We start from the raw sequence: 23,442 nt of genomic DNA, 5'->3' as shown, positions 1-23,442 counted from the left end.
GGCAGGTTCTCTGAACGCCAGGGCGGAGGAGCTCAGCCGTCCGGTGCATGATGGATCACGAATGGCGTCTGAACTCGGACGTGGCGCAAGGCCTCTTTCAGCAATGGGGAGAGCCTTGGTTAGATCTATTTGCCACCGAAGAGAACGCGCAATGTCATCTGTTCTGCGCGTTGGAATTTCCAAGGCGGCACTCGCTCGGAGACGCTTTTCGTCGCGAGTGGGGCTGCCGTCTACTGTACGCCTTTCCGCCTATACCACTTCTGCCCAGAGTGCTGAAGAAGATCAAGCGTGACCGGGCCCAAGTCATCCTTGTGGCTCCGGACTGGGCTCGAAGGTACTGGTATCCAGAGCTACTCAGTATGTCAGTCGATCCCCCGGTTCGTCTGCCTCTTCAGGAGGACCTTCTGTCGCAGCAGCAGGGGACGGTCCTCCACCCGAACCTGTCCAGTCTCCACCTCCATGCTTGGAGATTGAGCGGCGACAGTTGAGGCCATTTGAGTTGCCTCCTGAAGTCTGTAACGTCATTCTGGCAGCCAGGCGTCCCTCCACAAAGTCGGTATACGCCTGCAGGTGGAACAGATTTGTGGCATGGTGCACAGCAAAGGCTGTGGATCCTCTTGCTGCCCCTCTTTCTGAGGTTCTTCTCTTCCTTCTTTCTCTTGCCCAGCAGGGCTCTGCTCTGGGCACTATCAAGGGCTACCTTTCTGCCCTTTCAGCCTTTCTGAGGCTGCCTGATCAACCTTCTTTGTTAAAGTCCCCTATTGTAAATAGATTTCTTAAGGGCATCACACACACGTTTCCTCCTGTTCCGTTTGTGATGCCTCAGTGGGACTTGAACCTGGTTCTTACATTTCTGATGTGCGCTCCCTTTGAGCCACTTCACAACTGTCCTCTACGCCTTCTAACTCTGAAGACTGCTTTCCTGGTTGCCATCACCTCTGCCAGGAGAGTGAGTGAGCTACAGGCCCTCTCTTGTACTCCACCTTTCCTTTCTGTCCATCCGGACAAAGTGGTGTTGCGTACCAAGCCATCTTTCCTGCCCAAGGTTGTCACGGCCTTCCACATCGGGCAGTCTATCACCTTGCCAACCTTCTTCCCGCCACCGCATCCCTCTAAAGAGGAAGAGCGGCTCCACCGTCTGGACCCAAAACGTGCGCTCTCGTTTTACTTGGATCGCACACGCCAGTTCCGGGTGGATGACCAACTCTTTGTTGGTTACGTGGGCGCGAAGAAGGGGAAAGCGGTGCACAAGAGGACCATCTCACGGTGGATCATCTTGTGTATCCAGGCATGCTACTCCTTGGCTAAAAAGGAGCCCCCTGTTGGATTGCGGGCTCACTCTACCCGAGCCACGGCGACTACAACTGCCCTGGGCCGGGGAGTGCCCTTACAAGACATCTGTCAGGCAGCTACGTGGGCATCGCTGCACACGTTTGCAAGACACTACTGCCTGGACAGCCAAGTCCGGAGGGATTGCTTCTTTCGCCGTTCTGTCCTCCAGAACTTTCTGGTGTGATTATTGGTTCGCATACCCACCACCGGGTTTGGTATTGCTGGGGTATCTATTCTAAGGTAAGGAATATAATACTAACGTGTCTCTTTCAGATGCACAAGTTACTACTTGTGTAACGATATATCTGTAAGAGACATTAGTTAGTATTAGATTCCTTACCGACCCACCCATCCTCCCCGTTCTGCGAACCGATATCTAGGGTTAGGGTTTACCCCTTTCAGGGCCCTAGTTTCAATGGCACCAGTGTTGGTTTTTGACATGGCTCTGGGTTTCTGGCACGGAAAAGCTGTGTCTAAGAACTGACGTCAGCACGCGGAGGCGGCATCTAAGTACTCCGACGACGTCATCACGGCGCCCACGACGCTGACGACAGACGCGGAGCCGAAGACGACGCCTACCGACGCGCAAGGGTACTGCTACGCAAAAGTTTCCGGATCCAGTCTGTCGCCTGGGGATATTCTAAGGTAAGGAATCTAATACTAACTAATGTCTCTTACAGATATATCGTTACACAAGTAGTAACTTGTGCTTTAACTCAGAACCATGGAGAAATCAGGCACCCAGATCCCAATCAGATGAACCTAGCGATCTGGCTCCTGAAGTCTTAGAGTTTGGATACCTTAACTTGCCTCCAGATTGCATGAACATTATCAAGGAAGCAAGGCGCCCAACTACTAGAGCATGCTATACAGCTAAGTGGAAAAGATTTGTAATGTATTGCAATGATAACCAAATCAATCCATTGGATGCTTCCATCCAAAACATTATCTGTTACCTGTTACATCTTCAAAGATGCACTCTACCATACTCTTCCATAAGGCTACATCTTGCTGCTATAGCAGCATATCTCCAAAAAAGACAACACATGTCCCTGTTCAGAGTACCACCAATCAAAGCATTTATGGAAGGACTTAAAAGGATAATCCCTCCAAAGCACCCACCTTCACCAGTCTGGAACTTAAAAATAGTTACTTATCAGACTTATGGGACCTCCCTTCGAACCACTCCATTCATGTGACTTACAATTCTTAACATGGAAGGTGGCATTTTTGGTTGCCATTACCTCCCTCAGGCGAGTAAGTGAACTACAGGCACTAACCATTCAAGAACCTTTCATGCAAATACATAGCAATAAGGCAGTACTTCGTACTAACCCTAAGTTCATGCCAAAGGTTATATACACTTTCCATATCAATCAGTCAATAGAATTGCCAGTTTTCTTCCAAAACCCACAGTCAGTGGCTGAAAGAGCCCTACACACACTAGATGTAAGAAGAGTTCTGCTATATTATGTTGACAGGACTAAATCATTCAGAAAAACAAAGCAACTGTTTGTTGCTTTTTCTCCACAACATAAAGGTAATCCCATTTCAAAATCAGGAATAGCCAGATGGATAGTTAAATGCATTCAGATATGCTATCAAAAAGCTAAGCGCACTCTAACAGTTCCCCCAAAAGCCCACTCTATGCGTAAAATGGGGGCATCCATGGCTTTCCTAGGAAATATTCCCCTAGAAGACATATGTAGAGCAGCTACATGGTCTACCATGCACACTTTCACTAAACACTACTGTGTAGATGTGCAAACAAAGTAGCAAGCTGCTGTAGGACAGGCTGTCCTAAAAACTCTTTTTCAAACTGCTGCAGCTGGGGCAGGTGACCACCGCTAAAGGAGATACTGCTATAAAGTCTATGCTAAGATATGAATTCAGCAGCCCACATGCCTCGAACGGAAAATGCTAATTACCAGTATGCATCTGTTGTTGGCATGTAGGGCTGCTGACATTCATATCGCCCACCCTCCTCCCCGGTGCCTGTCTCAGCTGCAGGATTCTCTTCTTTACAATACATTTGCATGGCCATCTCTCACTTTACTATGCTCCATCTTTGCCACAATGGCGAAAAACAATCTGAGGATGGAGAGGATGCCCATGCGCACTGTAGTCCTGGGGAGGAGTCACCCATCTCGTGATACTTCGAAGACTCTTCCAAAACAACAACGTGCAATCATCCGGACCCAACACTAGGCGGCGATCTATGCTAAGATATGAATGTCAGCAGCCCTACATGCCAAGAACAGATGCATACTGGTAAGTAGTATTTTCCTTTCTCTTCCACAAGTACTGGTTCACGTTCCATTAACACATCTTGCGTCCTCTGGCATTTTTCTCATGCCTTATGGGATTAGTTACCAAACACAAAAGAGGTCCATGGGGTAAGTTTATAGACCCTATCTGTTAAGCCCCCTGAACAGAATTGACACCAACCTAGAATTAACAGAGAGTCCAACATGAACAATGTACCTAAATATACAGGAAAAAAGGGAGTAGTTTTAACTAAAACGAGTTCCCATCAGTCCACCATCGAGACCGCCCTTCATCATCTGGGATCTCTTATGCATATATAAATCACAATCAGGGGTAAAAAAACCTGTGCTGGCGGGTAAATACACCATGCGCAGGAAAAACCCAGTGTTGATGCTGATGTGAAAAGAATGGTGTTTCTAGTGGTGAGCTGAATAGCAGTGCTTAGAAAAATGTGAGTTTGTGAAAAGAAAGAGAAGAAGGCTCTAAAATTAGGTCGTGATCGGGAAAACAATTTTAATAACACCCTCACACTCCTAAATCAATAAAAACAGTGCAAATTAGTGGTATAACAAATGTCCACTAAAAAGGATGTAAGGTCGACATGTTTCTGCAGACAAATGGGGTCTAGAGATCCCCTGCTGCTTCCTCAGGACCATTAGTGCTACTGCTAAATTAAATAACGTAAACCATATCACCTGAAAGTGTATGTGTAATCATCTTCTCATCCTAAAATTTAGGAGGAAAATAGTATATATAAAGGTACAGTGTCAAGAATTCAATTAAAACAACATAACATGCACGTTGTGCCCTAGGTTATAATGTTATGTAGAATGTGCTAGTCATAAGCGAATATTGACCAACATCTAGACCGTCAGAATCGATCATAAATCACTAATTTAGTAAGTTTTGCAAGTATAAATTCACTCACCCACGTGATGGGAAGGAACAGCTCCACCTCACCTGGCACGAGCTCAGGTAGTGGATGCACCGCACTATGAAAGAAACAACAAATAAAAGATGTATCTACATCTATATACAATCCTTAGTCAAACCCGTCTCAGCATGCGCCACACCCGCGTCACACACCCACAGATGCCAGGGAACGTCACCTGGTCGAGTTTACTATTTAACGTAAAATGGTGGTAGTGGTCATTAGACCCAAAAAGCCAATAGTAGCCGGTCCACGCATCACCCACACAATGACTCACCTCTCCGTCGGTGCACCGGTCGTCCCTCTAAGCTCTCTCGTAGGGAGGAACCGACTCGGTGCACCGGCGAGGTTTTTATGGCTGACTCTCTTCCGCACTCGGCGTCGGGCATGTTCCGACGCGCCTAGTGCGTGATGACGTCGGGCGCGCTGGTGCTGGTAGGCGCGCTGATAGTATCGGGAAATGTAGTTCACAAAGCTCATTAACACGTATTAGCGGTTCGAATCCTCAGTTGGGGACATAAAAAATTGGGGTAGTAGTAAATGGTTTTTAATTTTACTACTTTTAGTGTAATTTCTTAACAATAATAGTCCGGAGTACAGAAATTACTAGCCGGATTTATATGGCACCAAGTAAAACAAAAGAGACCGAATGGAGTAGGGATGGACCATGTTCCTGATTGTTCGGTCAAATATCGGCCTCTTCCAACGCGCCTGGTGTGTAATAGCATCAGACGCGTTATTCATGGTAGGCACACTGTTTATGTCGGGAGATATAGTTCCCGTAGGCCAAGATATCCCACATTCAAGGTTCGAATCCTCATTGGGGGATGAAAAATTATCGCTAGTTTGTAAATAATTAATAATTGTATCCCAGTTGTTATGGTTATTAAAATAATCAACCAGGACATAAGCAAGCCAGGGCATAAAAAACATTACCCAGAATCTTGTGGCACAATAAGAACAGGGCCGAAAGAGGTATATTCCTGTTCCTTCGCTCAAATGGTAAGAGACAGTTGGACCTGCTCATAACCCTTTACATATCACCCATGCAGATGATATATATGAGAAGTAGACCACATATTCTCATGAAATCAGTGATGACAAAATCACTTATGCCTATCGCTCCTTTAAGCGATACGTACTAGGATTAGCCATATCATATCTCACAATCAGATATGACTATTATCAATAGTGATATTCAGAGTCCATGTCATGTAGTATCGCAGTGTTCAAAAAAAGGGCTAGCAATTAAAGAGACATCCATGGGATTTCTTCATTCACCCCACATTTATCGCTGCGAAGTCTGTAAACCCATTTTTGTTCACATTTGAACAGGAATTTCGAAATGTCGGTTACTGAGGGTGGAATCCATGGTTGGTCTAATACCGTCCACACAATGTCAGTAGGTTGGTGGCCCACTTGCAAGAAATGATTTGTCATTTTTGTGGCTTGTTTACAGCAACGAATCGAACTTTTATGCTCCGAAATTCTGAGCTTGATTTTTCTAGTGGTCATCCCCACATAGTTCAGTTTGCAAGGACAGGTTATTAAATAGATCAAGTTCGAACTATTCCAGTTTGTGAACCGTCTCAGTTGCCATGGTCTGTTAGTGCCTATGTCTATGGTTAATGTTTTGGTGGTTTGGGGGCAAGCCGCACCGCTACCACAGGGATGGTGTCCAGTAACTGAGGGCATATTCCACAATGTACCAATTGCCCGTGGAAGCATAGTTTTAGGTCTGGTGTGGACCAGCTGGTCTCTCAGATTTTGGCCTCTCCTAAAGGCAAACAATGGAGGAGGTATAGAATCGGTGCCTGTCTTAAGGATCTTCCAATGTTTTTTAACAATTTTCTGGACTTTGTTAGAGAGTGTGCTGTATGTATTTACACATGTAATTCTCTCTTGCTGGGTTTTCGGGGGTGCCGGTTCTAACAAACGTTCCCTGTTGTTATTGGCAGTCCGCTTTTTAGATTGCTTGACGAGACGTTTCGAGTATTTTTTGTCTTGCAAATTTCTCTCTAAGGCTAGAGAGTGTGTGCCGAAAGCCATTTTGGTGGAACAATTCCTCTGGATACGGAGGAATTGCCCAAAGGGCAAGTTATCCCTTAATGCCCTAGGATGGAAACTATCATAGCTAAGCAAGGAATTCCTTGCCATTGGCTTTCGGTACAACTCAGACTGTAAACCCCCTCCTGATGCAGAAATTAACAAGTCCAGGAATGCTAGTTGATGTTTGTCAAACTCGATGGTAAACCTCAGATACTGATTTCTCTCATTCAACCAGGTATGGAATTGGCGGAGTTCGTCTTCCGTTCCCCGCCACACGACCAAAATGTCGTCTATATACCTTTTCCACACTCGCAGACACTGAAGATGGGGGTTAGTGTCTGCGAGTACGTGTGTTTGTTCGAAGGTATGAACATACAAGTTAGCGAGACTGGGAGCAAAAACACTTCCCATGCTCGTCCCGCTAACTTGTAAGTAGATGGATTCTTCATACTGGAAGAAATTCTCAGTCATGGCGATGGTCGCCAAAGTCATGATAAAACTGACCGGAGTGATTGAATTAAGATCTCTGGTGGTTAAAAGGGCTTCAATGGCTTCTAATGTCTCAGATTGTGGGATTGATGTGTACAAACTCTCCACATCAAAGGACACTAAGAAGTCGAGATCTGCATTAAATTCAATATCAGGCAAAATCCTTAGGACATCCTTAGTGTCCTTAAGGAAAGTGGGCATCTCCCGCACGATAGGCTGCAGGAAATAATCTACAAAAGTAGATAAAGGTTCCAACAGTGAACCAATCCCCGATATGATGGGTCTACCGGGTGGGGGGCGTTGTGGCTTGTGTACTTTTGGAAGTGTGTAGAAGTACGGCATTTTTGGATTGACCGTGCGTAGATATTGGGATTCCTTCTCTGTAATCCATCCTTCCGCAAGGCCTTCCTCAACAATATGGCCTATGACTATGGTCAGCCTGTCAGTAGGGTCACTGTCGAGCTTGCGATACGCCCTAGTGTCATTAAGCTGGCGCATACATTCTTCACGATATATATCCACATCCATTAGTACAGTAGCCCCACCTTTATCGGCTGGTTTAATTACCACCGATGCCAAATTTGCCAATGTCGTAACTGCCTCCTGTTCAACTTTGGACATGTTGACAAAACAATTCTGGGGTTGGAGGTACAACTGACTCAGGTCGTGATTCACGGCTTCTTCAAAAGCCTGTACCGTAGCCGGTAACCCTGCTGTACTAGGGTTAAAAGGAGATGGTCTCTTAAGGCCTGTGTTCTCTGTGTCTCCACCTTGTGTTATGGTTGTCTTATTGGCAAACAAATAGTGAAGCCTGATTTTACGATAGAATTTTGCCATTTCTGTTTGTATAAGAAACGGGTCGCCCTTATTAGTTTTCACAAAGCCTAGTCCTTTATTTAGGACCAGTTCTTCGGTGTCAGTCAGAACATGTTTGCTTAGATTTATCACGAGGCTGACGTTCCTGCTTGTTCCCTCGGGATCTTTTTGCCGTCTCTCAGGTCCATAGTTGCTGGAGGAAGATTCCAACGCACTTGACCTTGTTGTTGACTTCTCCGTCTGCCTCTCGGACGTCCGAAACCCTGTCCTAAAAAAGGCTGCTGGTTGAAGTCTGGGTATGGTTGTTGTGGTCCAAAAGGACCTGGCGGGGGAAACGACGGTGGACCCCAAGGTGAGGGTTGCCACCATGATGGAAAAGGAGGTTGGGTATAATAGGAATTATAACCCCTTCGGTTTCTCCTATTGTTACCTCGCCCTCTCAAACCCGCTTTAGTGCTGCCTTGGTTAGAGGAATCTGAGTCTGTAGAAGCCTCATCTGAATTTGACGTGCCATACGTTGATCCCAACCGGCCATTGTTGTTAAAAGCCGCCGGTACATAGTTATCCCCCGTATATGGATATACGGTCTCTGCAGAGAACTTGGCCAAAGATTCTGGGTAATGTTTTTTATGCCCTGGCTTGCTTATGTCCTGGTTGATTATTGTAATAACCATAACAACTGGGATACAATTATTAATTATTTACAAGCTGGCGATAATTTTTCGTCCCCCAATGAGGATTCGAACCTTGAATGTGGGATATCTTGGCCTACGGGAACTATATCTCCCGACATAAACAGTGTGCCTACCATGAATAACGCGTCTGATGCTATTACACACCAGGCGCGTTGGAAGAGGCCGATATTTGACCGAACAATCAGGAACATGGTCCATCCCTACTCCATTCGGTCTCTTTTGTTTTACTTGGTGCCATATAAATCCGGCTAGTAATTTCTGTACTCCGGACTATTATTGTTAAGAAATTACACTAAAAGTAGTAAAATTAAAAACCATTTACTACTACCCCAATTTTTTATGTCCCCAACTGAGGATTCGAACCGCTAATACGTGTTAATGAGCTTTGTGAACTACATTTCCCGATACTATCAGCGCGCCTACCAGCACCAGCGCGCCCGACGTCATCACGCACTAGGCGCCCGACGCCGAGTGCGGAAGAGAGTCAGCCATAAAAACCTCGCCGGTGCACCGAGTCGGTTCCTCCCTACGAGAGAGCTTAGAGGGACGACCGGTGCACCGACGGAGAGGTGAGTCATTGTGTGGGTGATGCGTGGACCGGCTACTATTGGCTTTTTGGGTCTAATGACCACTACCACCATTTTACGTTAAATAGTAAACTCGACCAGGTGACGTTCCCTGGCATCTGTGGGTGTGTGACGCGGGTGTGGCGCATGCTGAGACGGGTTTGACTAAGGATTGTATATAGATGTAGATACATCTTTTATTTGTTGTTTCTTTCATAGTGCGGTGCATCCACTACCTGAGCTCGTGCCAGGTGAGGTGGAGCTGTTCCTTCCCATCACGTGGGTGAGTGAATTTATACTTGCAAAACTTACTAAATTAGTGATTTATGATCGATTCTGACGGTCTAGATGTTGGTCAATATTCGCTTATGACTAGCACATTCTACATAACATTATAACCTAGGGCACAACGTGCATGTTATCTTGTTTTAATTGAATTCTTGACACTGTACCTTCATATATACTATTTTCCTCCTAAATTTTAGGATGAGAAGATGATTACACATACACTTTCAGGTGATATGGTTTACGTTATTTAATTTAGCAGTAGCACTAATGGTCCTGAGGAAGCAGCAGGGGATCTCTAGACCCCATTTGTCTGCAGAAACATGTCGACCTTACATCCTTTTTAGTGGACATTTGTTATACCACTAATTTGCACTGTTTTTATTGATTTAGGAGTGTGAGGGTGTTATTAAAATTGTTTTCCCGATCACGACCTAATTTTAGAGCCTTCTTCTCTTTCTTTTCACAAACTCACATTTTTCTAAGCACTGCTATTCAGTTCACCACTAGAGACGCCATTCTTTTCACATCAGCATCAACACTGGGTTTTTCCTGCGCATGGTGTATTTACCCGCCAGCACAGGTTTTTTTACCCCTGATTGTGATTTATATATGCATAAGAGATCCCAGATGATGAAGGGCGGTCTCGATGGTGGACTGATGGGAACTCGTTTTAGTTAAAACTACTCCCTTTTTTCCTGTATATTTATGGGATTAGTTGGCACAGCTGTTGCCATCGCTCCCGGATGCTAATCGGAGCGATCTGGTCCATTTGATTTCGGATGGTCAACCGGTTGCTAAATTAATCATTGGTGTGGGATGAACACCAACGATTTGGTTGGCTGGGACATGGCGTCTTCTGTGGAGTTGCTCCGGTGGGCTTGCCTTCGTACCACTGGATTTTCGGAGGCAGTCCAATCCACTTTAATCGCCTTTTGATGGCCTCTATTTATTTGGCACCCATGCTGACTCTGCTTTGTGCTGTTTTAGAGACAGTTGAGGTAGTGAAAATCCTTAGCCCTGTTTCCCTTCTCTCAACCTTTATTTTAAAGAATTTTCCACTGGAGCAGTGGAACGTCTAGTATGGTCTGTACTTGGCAATCCACGTTCTGGGCCTGACCAGTGATTTCCATTTTTCACTTGTCGCCATTTTCTTTCGGCGACCTTTCTTGCCTTTCTTCAGCAGGTTACGGAGTGATATTTCCTCTGTTCTGCTTTTGTCCTGCTGATCTCTTTTCTTTGTGGTCTATTCTACATTCTTTATCTGTGTGGTGGGGCATGAGAGTCTCTGAATCCCTCTTTCTTTTTACGACCAGCCTTGTGTCCTTGTTCTGACTGTCAGGCACCGAGTACAGTTGTTGCATATATGCGACGTATTTATCCTTGCTGCCTCTATTTTGCATGGCATGTTTACATTCCATTTCTCTGCCATGCTCCTTCTGTAGGTTAATGGCTTCATCCATGTGCATATGGATTTTTACTACTTGTTGCTAGCCAATAGTTCCATCTTTGGGCTTCCGTTCCTGTAAGTTTGGTTGTTCTTTCGCAAACAGTTATGTTCTGTTGTGCTATACGGTGTCATATAGGCTTGTTTTCAAGAATTGGTTATTGCCACGGTGTCACTTTGAGTTCCTTCTTCATTAGGTGATTTTTTTCCCTGCTTTGTGGTGGTTTGCTTCTTTTTTACTGCAAATGCGTCAATTCTTTGGACACACTGTGCTTGGCATATTATACACAGGACTTAGTCCTGGCACTTGCTTTTCCTTTCACTCAGGGTTTACAGGTGATTACCCTTCACGTTCCTCAATTTTGATTCCTGCTTTTTGTGGAACATCTGTTCCTCTAATGAACATATTTTGTTTTTATTTCACTTGCCTTTCCTTTCGATTGGCTTTTTCATTATTGGTTCAAAATCTTGGACCTTATGCAGCTTCTTTTCCCTATGGGACTATGTTGTTTTACTTTTTCATCGGTTCTTGCTTTGTCTGATAGCCTTCACTGTTCTGACAGTCTCGGCCTTCCAGGAGTTGGCCTTTACTCACCGTGGCCTATTTTAGGCCCAGTTCACCCTTGTATTCTTTATCACAATGTTCAGTTTCCTGCCGCTTTCTTCCATGATGTGGCTTTCATCAGCCTTATTTCAGGCTTTTAATCGGCTAGCATAATTCCTTAATGCTTCACACACGGATTACAAAGTACTAGCTAAAATGTTAGCGGACAGATTTGCTCTGCTTGTGCTATATCTGGTCCATGAGGCCCAAAATAGGTTCATACCGGCCCGTTCCACGTCCCTGAATTTACGGCATTTTTTTTAGAGTAGCAGATTATTTAAGGGAGAGATGGGCACGCTCTGGATGCTTAGTACTAGACTTGGAAAAGGCGTTGGATACCCTAGAATGGGGATTCCCGTTTGCTACACTCCGGAAATATGGTCTAGGGGAGGAGTTTCTAGGGCTAGTAAAATTACTTTATACACAGCCCATGCCTAGAGTTAGAACAGGCCTGTATCTGTCTGACCAGATTCCAATCGAACAGGGCACGCAACAGGGCTGCCCGTTTTCCTCTTTATTATTTGCGCTGGCCATTGAGCCATTAGCAGAGTTTTTGCATGGGTCGCGAGGAATGGGGTATCCGTTTGGGAGATTGGATACACGCCGTCTCCTTGTATGCTGATGATCTTCTGATCTATCTCAGAGATGTCGGGATTTAATGCGCGACAATAGAAAAAACTTTGCTAGATTTTGCCTCTGTCTCTGGTCTCCCGACTGAATTGGGAAAAATTGTGTCTATATCCTTTTTCAGAATCCACACCGGACCCAAAACTGCATTTTAGCGGTATGCTAGTACACTGGCAACTAACAACGTTCCGCTATCTAGGGGGACTCATATACAGGGAAACATGCAAACCTTTTTGAAGGCAACCTGGTTCGTGCGGTTACAGCAATACACACACAAATGACCTTCTGGAGTACTCTGCCCCTGACAGTTATAGTACGTATTGCACTTCTCAAAATGGTGGTACTTCCACGTCTTCTTAATCATTTCACAAACCTACCAATACATGTTCGACCGGCTTTTTTCAGTGGGTTCGAGTGCGATATGAGGCAATTCACATGGCATGGATCAAGCATCACAGTAGCACTAACTAAAATGTACCCCTCGACTGATCATGGGGGTATCTAGCAGCCCCATTCCAGTGGGTGGCCAGGTGGCTAAGTGCGCGACAACTAGAAGATACTGCCACGCTTGTAGCGGGATACATTCATTCCCAGATAGTAACGATATTCCATCCAGGCAGGAAAGGGCTGTCGCGGACCCAACTATTAGTACACGTAGCTTATAATGCTTCCACCGCAGCTTAAGACTCTCAAAAACGGTCACTCCGTAATGCGCCATTCTACCCTAGAGTCTGCACACTTAGGAACCGGCTGGCCATCACTGGCGTAAAATTCTCCTGTTGGGAAGAAGTGGGAGTGCACACTCTAGGAGATTTACATAGCGATGGCTACCGGCTACCATTTGCGATGCTTGCTGACTAACCCGGATTACCACAGAGACAATTCTTATTACATGCAGCGGTGGTGCACGCTATGGGGAGATGTAACACAAGAGCCTGTCACCTGCTTAACGCTGCAGTACCTACACGAACTAGGCACAGGCCTAGATGGTTGTCAGATGGTTGTCGGACTCCCTACGTAGACATACAGCGCGGCCACTATTATCCATCAGAACCCACTGGGATGATGACTTGCAGCGACACAGTACAGACAGGGAATGGGAGAGCATTCTGGTGAGCCCCACGCGTATCCCCTGGAATGCCAGATTCCGGCTCATCCCGTACTGCATAGTGCACAGAGCTTATTTAACACCAGCCAAAATAAATCACTTTGTTAATTAAATTGATGCCGGATGCCCAAGATGCGATATGGCAGGAGCAGATCTACTGCACATGCTGTGGGCATGCACGGTTATCAGACCATACTGGGACATAATCACCAGGCATCTGGCTCAGTGTATGGAGCACAACTTAGATTGGACGTGGCAGACATGCCTACTAGGTTTATATCACAGGTCCAAAAAGCATAAAGTGACAACCCGTTATATAGATTAGGACTCATAGTGGCCAAACAAATGCTCACAAGGCGTTGGAAATCCCCTGAGCCCCCAGCTGCGAAGGCCTGGTTCCAATCACTTCTCTGTTCGGCACAAGCAGAAAGCATAGCGCTCCTCAGCGGAGACGCAGTGGGTACTCGGAAACAGCCACTGGCAGCGATGTGGGATGCGATATTGTCAGATTTCCACACACTATGGCAGAATTTCATCGGAAATCGGGAAAACGTGTCTGAACAGGATGAGGTGTAAGACTTAATAACATAGGGCGTATGGCAAGTAGGCATGCCAACAATGAACAGAGAGGCAGATACTTAAGACTGTGGGAGTGGTGAGCCCCTGAAATCTGTCCAGACGATCTATCAGCTATTCCAGAATTCAGACAGCCAACACTGGGTGGGAGAGAGGTGAGCGACGGTGGCACAAACATAACGCGAAGATGATGTAGAACTCCTGAGAGAGAATGCTGATTTATTGACAGGAAATGCGAGGGGGGGGGGTAACTATTTTTTTATGATATGTTAATGTTACATAAAGATTGAAATTGTTGGCAATATGCATCAAGAATACTGCATATATGTGAGGCATGACTCTGTAACTATTAATCAAGCTGAAGCATTGTAGATACAAGCCCTGAAACATTTATAGCTGAGCCTCAAAATGTTTTGTTGATGTATGACCCAATATGTGTAAAACAAAGATTCGAAATTTGAAAAGTTGAAAACTTCAATAAACAAATGTAAACAAAAAAATAATTTCTTAATGCTTCACCAGTTTTTCTTTGGTTGAGGTGTGATTCCCTCTTTTTCCTTCTTTTTCTTTGTAGTATGTTGCTGATTGCTTAGCACCATACTACTTATGTTCATAAATGTCAGCGTGTTGCTGCTCTCGTTCTTCCATTGATATATTTTATATATCACTGTTTTATCTACTAGCGGTATGGCAATGCTGTATGGACATGTGTATGTCTTATATATAGGTATATGTATCTTGATGTTTATATAGCTATGTCTTCTCGTAACTCTGCCTCTGTGTCACCTTTTCGAGATAGTTTTTGAAATAGTTTTGTATGCATTGCTTTTCCTCTTCATCTCTCTGTGGGTCTCCCTGTTGGGTGTTTCTAGCGGTGTTCCTCTGTCTGGACAAGTCTTGTTTTTGTTTTTCCTCGCAGATTTGTAGTGGAAACATGCCTCATGCTTTCTCTACTGTACATGTGTTTGAGATTTCTTCTCATAGTTTTCACCCCAGATAGTCTTAATTGCTGTTGGACGTGGAGCTTTGCTCTGTTATGGTTCCTGTGGCCCTGACCTTCCGGCCTTCAGCTATTCATGGTTCCAATTCCTACCTTGGGTCTGGGTAATATGTTGAATCATATCCTCGTTTTCCATTGCCATGTGTTCTGCTTACCTGTGCCTCCCCATCTCTTAGTTACTGTTATTGTCTTTGGTTCTTCCACAGTACTCATGGTGAGGTGTATTTTTCTTCTCACTTTATTTTCTCACTCCACTGGTCTTTTCTGTCTTTCATTAGACTGGCTGGTACTATGTACCGAATTTTTGGTAGGTCAGTTTGCATACCCACCTCCAGGGATAGTGTTTCTATGGTATCTAATTCTAAGCTATGGAATCTGCGGCTAGATGTCTGACAGATGATCAAGTTACTTACCTTCGGTAATACCTTATCTGGTAGAGACCTAGTGTTGGAAATGGGATCCCTGGCTGGCCAGGGCTTTCGCCAAAGTCAGTCAGAGACCACCATTCCCAGGTCAGGGCAAGGAAGTTACACGCCAAGATAACCCCTGCTCACCCTCTAGGTAACGTGGCGCGAGCAGCAAGGCTAAACTTGGAGGCGATGTGAGTTAAGTATTTGCGCACGCACCCCAGCAACAACTCCCAAGGCCCACCACAAAGGAAACTCCACACAAGGTTATATGTAAAAATAGCCTTTGTATTACACCAAAACACATTAGATAAAACACACACTTTACAATGTGCCAGAGGCACGGGCAGAATTTACAGGGGATATGTACAAGACAGGGCCACCTGGACCACTGTCAGGAATCAACACTTTTAGAAGTAACACTTTTTAGAAATAGCACTTAGAAGTTAGAATATAAAATTACTGTAGCATACAACCAGTAACTACTGGTAACCAGGACCTCACTAGCACCACCTGCACTAGGAGAAAAACAACCACCTAAGTATCACAATACCTGTAGGGTTGTAAGCACATAACACATGATGCATAAATATACATTCAGCGGTGTAAGGAAGGAAAACACATGATGCATCAACAATACATTCAGCGGTGTAAGAACAAGGCACATGACGCATAAAAACACATTCAGAGGTGCAGAAAATGAACAATTGCGCCAAACTCACAGAAGTCACCACCTGTGACTGTCCCTAGGCCAACTGGCCTCTCTAGGGCTAGGACGCCCTGTGTCCAATGTCAGGGGGGCCTAAACGTAGCAGCTGCCCACGAAGTCCTGGGCAGCTGTGAAGAACAATGATGGGGCCAACACGATGGGGGAGCCTCACAGGCTCTGCAGAAATGGCTGTCCCCTTGCCCCTCAGGAGCCTCTCTGGCTCAACCAACAATAATGCGCCTGAGCCCCTCGTGGGCTCTACGAAACTATTGTGGCCCTCAAGAACCTCTCTGGGCTCTTTAAACAAATGGGGCGCTGCTGAGCCTCTCTCAGGGCTCTCACGCAATGATCGCCACCGTTGGAGTCCCTCTCGGGGGACTCGCACTTCACTTATGCTCCAAAACAATTAAATGCCCCTAGAGCCTCTCAGGCTCGTGACTCAGTTAGGGAGGGGAGCCTCTCGGGGCTCAAAAACAGATGTGGCCTGAGCCTCGCAAGGCTCGCAAACAGGAATGCCCCCTGAACAATGGAGTCCCTCCTTTAAGGGACTCGAGATACATAGGATGCCCCCCCAGCACCAGAGACACAAGCAGCACTCACCGGGACTCTGGAGGCTGCAGCTCTCCTCTCTGGGGCTGCTCCTCGGCTTGGGGCGGCGGGCGGCTCTGCACGGGAGCTCCCGCTCCTCGGGGGCTCCCTCTCCTTCAGGCCGGTCACCACGGGGCTCTCCCTCACTCCTGGGAGCCCCGTGGAAGGTGCCGGTTGCGGGCAAATTCTCTCGCCGGAGCGCGGGGTGGCCTCCCGTCCGCTTCCGGTTGCCTCTCTGTCCTGCTCCCGGCCTGCCTGACTTCCGGGTCGCGGCTGCGGGGGCGGGACTTCCGTCGGCCCGCTCTCTGATTGGCCGGCCGACCAACCACTTCCGGGTCGTCGCGGGCAGCGCGGCGGCCCGTTCCAGGCACTCGTAGGCGGGGATCAATTTACCGAGGGGTGGGCTCCCTCGAAGTCACATCGAAAAATGTCGGCAAGGTCCCTGGCAGGGTGGCACCTGCCAGGGGACAAAATACTCAAAAATAAGCGAGGTGGCACTCGCTTGGGGCGGACAATGCCGGGTGGGCACCGGCCTCTGCAGACAAAGCGCTCCCAGCTCTAGAGGGGTGACCACTGCGCTCCCAAGCGCTGCAAGTCAAAAATGCAGCGCTCCCAGGCGCTAGAGATAAAATTAAAGCGCTCTCAGCGCTAGGAGGGAAAAGCCAAGCGCTCCTAGCGCTATAAATCAGGAAAGGATCCAGCAAAGTCCTTGTAGGCAGGCAGGGGGGCAAGGCTGGGCCCAGAGCCAGCACACTGGGTCTCCAGGCAGGGAGACACTCCAAGTGGCGGTCCTCTGGCCCAGCAACAGCAGCAGCCCCCTCAGGATCCTGGAAGAGAACAACCTCTGTGGGGGCACAGCCCCATTTTTATACTCCATTTCCTTTGTCTGTAGGTGCAGGGTGGGGGCAGAACCAGTCGCAGCTGGTCTGTGAGCACTGTTGATGGGCTCAACCACCCTCTCTATTCACTGGCAGGGCTAGGATCGTTAGACACACCACAGGGGGGGGGCGGAGCCAGCATTGTCAGGGGAAAACCCAGCCTCATTCAGGACACAGGTACACTCCTCCCCAGCCATGAGCATGCTAATCTCCCACTCGCCACCGGGCAGACCCATCCAGACTTCCTGGAGCCTGGCATGCCAGCCAGCTCCAGCCAATCACACGCCAGCACCCTCACTGCACACACACAGCCATGTCTAGAAGTGGTACTTCCCCACTAGACACATACATGCCGCATACACCATTTTGCAGCATTCATTCCCACGAGTTCACACATACCAAACTCGAGCCCACACTCCCCACGCATCAGGAACTACCAGGGACACAGACATTCCCCATGCAATCCTATGGGAGGGCAGACCTAGCTCATCACATGCACTCAAAGTGCGCACGCACTTTCCACTGGGACACAGTGAAAGTGCGCAGAACCCAAAAATCACCATCACCAGGTCACCATTTAAAGGCAAAAAGTCTAGGGGTGAACCTGCCCTAAGGGCCAAGTCCAGCACCTAGTATAACCACAGATTCCTTACTGACCCACCCATCCTCCTCGTTCTGCAAACTGTTGTCCTCTCACCGACATCCTTTCCTTGAAATTATTATATAGTACGTTACAACGGGTAGTGGTTAATTAAAAGATGTATCTATTTTTGTGGCAATCTGTTTCCATAGCCAGTTTCTAAGGCTGCTCCGTGGTTTGGTGCGGAAGTTGATCACAGAAGAAACTGAGGTCAACGCGTTGGGGATGGGCTTATATGGACTCCATTGACATCACATCCAGTGGACGGCGTCTCTATGGAGTCACACGATGCCTTCAACCAACGTGCAGAGGTTCTGCTGGAAAAAGTTCCAGATCCAGTCAGGCGCCTGGGGAGAATTCAAAGGTAAAGAATTTGCGGCTAGACTGTCTCTAATAGATAAGCCATTACCAAAGGTAAGTAACTTGTCCGTCTGGGAGCCATCCTCAATGCAGATGTCGGCAAGGCATACTTCAGTCCGGCAGGACTCCAGTCTTTCCAAACATTGCTGTCTCTTTTTCAGCCAAATCAACAGGAAGGCCAGTCATGCGCCTGCTAGGGATGATGGCCTACAGCCTCGCTATAGTACCCCATGCAAGATTGTGCATGCATCCGCTGCAGAAATGCCTAACTCATCAATGGTCTCAAAAGGAGGGTCATTGGGAAGATCTAGTGTTGAACAGACCCCGCACCCATCGCGCTTTGCGGTGCTGGAACACCAACCACTTGCTGCGGGGGTGGCCTTTTCTCAACCCAGCTCCGCAGATCACAGTCACAACGGATACATCCCCAAGTGGGTGGGGGCGCACTTACAAGGTCTGACTGTCCAGGACCAGTGTGGTCCCACTTACAAAGATCTCCACACCAACTATCTCCAGCTGCTAGCTGTCCATCTAGCCCTCTAGGCCTGCCTTCCCCACATAGTGAGCAATGTAGTCCGAGAATGGACAGACAACATAACAGCCTTGTATTAGATTTAGAAGCAAGGGGCACCCGCTCCCCTCAGGTCTCTGTTAGCTCAGTCTATTTGGCATTGGGCTCTCCACCACAGGATCCACTTGTTGGTGGAATACCTCTCGGGAATGGGCAAAGACTTTGCCGACCTTCTCTGCAGGATGAGGCAACAAGTCCACGAGTGGGAGCTTAACCCAGCAGTCCTCTATTGCTTCCACCAATGGGGGTTTCTGAACGTGAACCTAATCACAGCAGAAAACGCATGATGCCCAAACTTCTCATCCAGATTTCCGCACCTACAGACCATGGGCAGTGTACTATGGATGATCTAGTGCAGAATATTTGACTACGCTTTTCCACCTCTCCCCCTCATTCCATTTGTGGTTCAGGAGCTGTGGCAGACCTCCCTCATCCTATTGGCACCCAGTTGGGCCAGACAACCATGGTGTAGCACTCTCCTCTAGCTTTTGGTGGTTCCACAGGTTAGGATCCATAATAAGCCAGACCGTCTCACACAGAACCATGGACAAATCAGACACCCCGACCACAAGAGTCTCAACCTTGCAATTTGGTTCCTGAGTCTAGGAATTTGGCTATCTCAATCAACCTCCAGAATGCATGGTTATTAAGGAAACATGAAGGCTCACTACTCGTGCGTGCTATGCTGGCAAATGGAAGAGATTTGTCTATTACTGTGTCTCAGACCACATTTGACCCGTGCCAGCCACAGTTCAGAATATTATTACCTTCTACTCTTCCAAATGTGTAGTCTAGCCTTCACCTCCATTCAGCTACACCTGGCAGTTTGACTGCATATCTCCAAAATAGACAACATGTGTTGCTCTTCAGAATTCCAGGTAGGAAAGCTTTTATGGAAGTGCTCAAAAGATTCATTCCTACCCTAGTGCCTCCAGCCCCAGTGTGGAATCTTAATATTGTCCTCACAAAACCTATGGTGGCCCCAGTTCGAGCCCCTTCAGTCATGTCCCTTACAGTTTCTGACTTGGAAAGTAGCGATCATATCACGTAGGTGTGTTAGTGAGCTCCAGGCTTTAAATTTGTAAGAATGGTTCTTTCAGGTTCCTATAGATAGGGTAGTCCTTCGTACCAACCCTAAATTTCTTCCTAAGGTGGTCTCTTCTTTCTACCTTAACTAGTCTATAGAACTTCCAGCCTTCTTTCCACAACCTTACCCGGTTGCAGAAAGGACTCTTCATAGCTTAATTGTCTAATATGCCCTAATGTACTATATAGATAGGACAAAACTGTTTAAAAAAAAATTCTGCAACTCTTTGTTGCTTTTTCTGAACCGCATAAAGGAAAGGCCTTATCAAAATCAGGCATAGCCAGGTGGATAATCAAATGCATCCAAGCCTGTTACGCAAAAGCTAGTTTTGTCTGTTTCCCCTAGGGCCTGTTCCACCTGAAAAAAAGGGGTCTCTAATGCCTTCCTAGGGAACATCCCCAATTGCTGACATTTGTAAAGCAGCTACTTGATCTACCCCACACACTCTCAAGGGACTACTGTGTAGACGTATTAGCCCACCAACAAACAAATGTTGGTCCGGCTGTACTACATACTCTTTTTCAGTCTTAAACATCCACAGGCTAGCCATTGCTTATCGGGAGGACTGACTGTTTTACAGTCTATGCACAGCTTGTGTATCTATACCAACACATGCCTTGGACAGAAAATGTTACATACCCTGTAAACATCTGTTAGTGGCATGTAGTGCTGTAGCTTCACATGTGCCCATCCACCTCCACGGATGCCTCTGGCCTTTGAAGTTACCCCTACTTTTTGTATTCCTTGCATGGTCATCTTTCTATCTTTCTTTTGTTGCTCTGCTCCGGTCACCCTCACCAGTCGTGGGGAAAAAAAACATAACAATGGAGCAGATGACCATGCGCATAGCAAGAAAGAGGTGGAGTCATACTACCTTGTGACTCGAGAAGAATTCTTTGTAGAAAAACAACTTGCACACATCACAGCCCAACACTGGATGGCAGGAGTATGCACCGCATGTGAATCTACAGCACTACATGCTGCGAGCAGACCCTTACAGGGTAAGTAACATTTTCCTTACTGGTAAGCCTGCCGCACTATTTGTCAAAATGGCACGCGCAGTCCTTTATCGTTTTATTTTAAGTTCAACCTGCATTGGTAATATAGAATTTAGAAATATGTAGCACAAGTCAGATTTATTACAGGAAGCCAAATGTTTTGTTGCTTTCTTCTCTAAAGTATTTAGATTGTTTCTTTATAGTATCATTAGTTCCATGAAATGTTAACTGTAAGTGGGCATCTGCATTTGTTTCATCAGCTTTCCAGCATGTTCTGTTGGAAAGGTGTCTGATTGTTTTGCTCTTTCTGCTTTACTTGATGCAAATTATGTTGAGAGGAGTCAATTTTTTTTAATCAATAGGTACAACTCTATGAAGATTTTGCAAAGTCCCGTGCTAAGGGTGATCTTGATGAAACTGTGTCATCAGCCACAGTGGCTGAGGAGAATGAAAAGCCAAAACTTAAAGCTACTGGCCATGTATTCCAGGTACAGATGTTTGCTATCATTTTCGTAACTGTCTTTTCACATTCAAACCATTTTATTTCTTCTGTTTGTAATTATAATCTATGTATCAGTTTAGTTACTCCATTTCTTTGGGCTTGCACAGACTGTTTTATTGTTATGATCTCCATCTTTTCCTAATATATTCACAAATTGTTCTAGCTAGTAGTTCAAGAAGACCATGCAGTGCCTGCAGCAATTACAGGCACATTTGACACCTCCCAAGACTCCATAATAAAGCAGCAAGTTTAAATTTACAAAGTGGTAGTAGTGGTACAGACAATCACACCTCCTGTTAACTCCAGTACTACCAAAGAAGTCGGAGAGAGGCACAGGATCCAAAGACACAGTGCAGAAAACCAAGCATAAGTAGGTACCAAAGCACTCATGAGAAGGTCCAATAGAACATGTATCAAGTCCATAAAAGTAAGGATTCGAGTGAGTTGAGTCCAATTTACTTTTTGTATTGACACAAGGTATTCAGCGCAAAAGTAAGCATTTTTACAATACACAGCTGACCCATGTTTCGTCACACGGGTGACTTCTTCAAGGCTGTAAAGCATACGACACAAGATCAGACACACAAATGTTGGTATGACGGGAACAAAGAAAACTGAGTTAAGTACTGTGAGTAAGGAAAAGAACCAGTTCACTGTGAGTGCGGGAAAGCAACATTCCCGAAAAAGTGTATTAAAAAGGACGAGATACCCAAGTTGATCATAGTAGAAGTGAAAGAAAAGATACACATGTCATGTGATCATAACTGAATATACCAGTCTCCTCCCCTCACAGGAGATTACAAAGTCTCCTAGTACATTTTTCCTTTTACTTGAATGTCATTCTTACTACATGTTAAGAGCTACAGAAAGACTATGGAGGAGCAACCCCTCCTCAAGTCTACTCAAACAACTCAAAGCAGCCCGAAGGAAATACAAAAAACACATCAGCAGCGAAAAATCCACCTTCTTCTGCGCCGCACTGGACAACGCGAACAACAGTCCCAACAAACTGTTCAAAATCATCAGGCAACAAACCTCCAAGCCTCTGGAATCCTCCCTACAGGCCTCCAAGGATTTGTGTGAAAACGTTGCCAACTTCTACAAAGAACAAATCACCAAGTTTTAGCTCTCACTGAACATGAACGTCAACCCCATCTGCAACAGCCTACCCCCAGAGACAGTAGATAGCACGCCCAAGCACCCCAAAAAAACTTGGAAGTCCTTCAACCCCATCTGGGAAACCAAGATCCTCAAACTGATATCCACCTCCAATCCAGCCTCTCACGTCCTTGACCCGATACCCACCCAACTGACCACAAAATGGAAACTCTCCATAGCACCGTTCTGGTTCAAGATCATAAACAGCTCCCTGAGAACCAGCATTATACCTGAATGCCTCAAAGTTGGCCAAGTCACGCCACTACTACAAAAAAAACAGGCCTTAACTCCAAGGAACTGAATAACTTCAGACCCGTCTCCAATCTCCCCCTCCTATCCAAAATCCTTGAAAAATGCGTCCTCCAACAACTGACTCAGCACATGGATAGCATCAACCTTCTTGAACCCCCACCAATCGGGTTTCAGAAAAGGCTATAGCACCGAGACCGCGATCCTTAACGTCACAGACGACATCCAAAATCCATCGATTCCAACCAATGTTGCCTCCTCATTCTCGTAGACCTATCGGCAGCCTTTGGCACGGTTGATCACCAACTTTTCATCAAGGCCTTGCAAGAAAGGGTAGGTGCTGATGAGGTGGCCCTATGCTGGTTCTCCTTCTTACACAGCCACTCCCAAAGGATAAAAATAAAAAACATCTGAAAGAGACACATTAGTATTAGATTCCTTACCTTAGAATATCCCCAGGCGTCAGACTGGATCCGGAAAATTTTGCGTAGCAGTACCCTTG

The 23,442-nt window shown here is 46.3% G+C and overlaps 1 protein-coding gene across 2 annotated transcripts in view; it reads left to right on the top strand.

Annotated features, from left to right (window-relative positions):
- BTAF1 (B-TFIID TATA-box binding protein associated factor 1) overlaps positions 1–23,442 on the top strand; it is a 984,515-nt gene that overhangs the window by 864,322 nt on the left and 96,751 nt on the right. For both annotated transcript variants that reach the window (XM_078643429.1, XM_078643428.1), the window contains exon 33: positions 21,394–21,519. In XM_078643429.1, coding sequence (XP_078499555.1) covers positions 21,394–21,519 — 126 coding nt within the window. The remainder of the gene's footprint in view (positions 1–21,393; positions 21,520–23,442) is intronic.

This window comes from Lissotriton helveticus, chromosome 5_1 (genome assembly GCF_964261635.1).
Source record: "Lissotriton helveticus chromosome 5_1, aLisHel1.1, whole genome shotgun sequence".
Taxonomy (NCBI): Eukaryota; Metazoa; Chordata; class Amphibia; order Caudata; family Salamandridae; genus Lissotriton; species Lissotriton helveticus.
The sequence above is the reverse complement of the archived record's forward strand: the minus strand, read 5'-3'. Positions and strand labels throughout refer to the sequence as shown.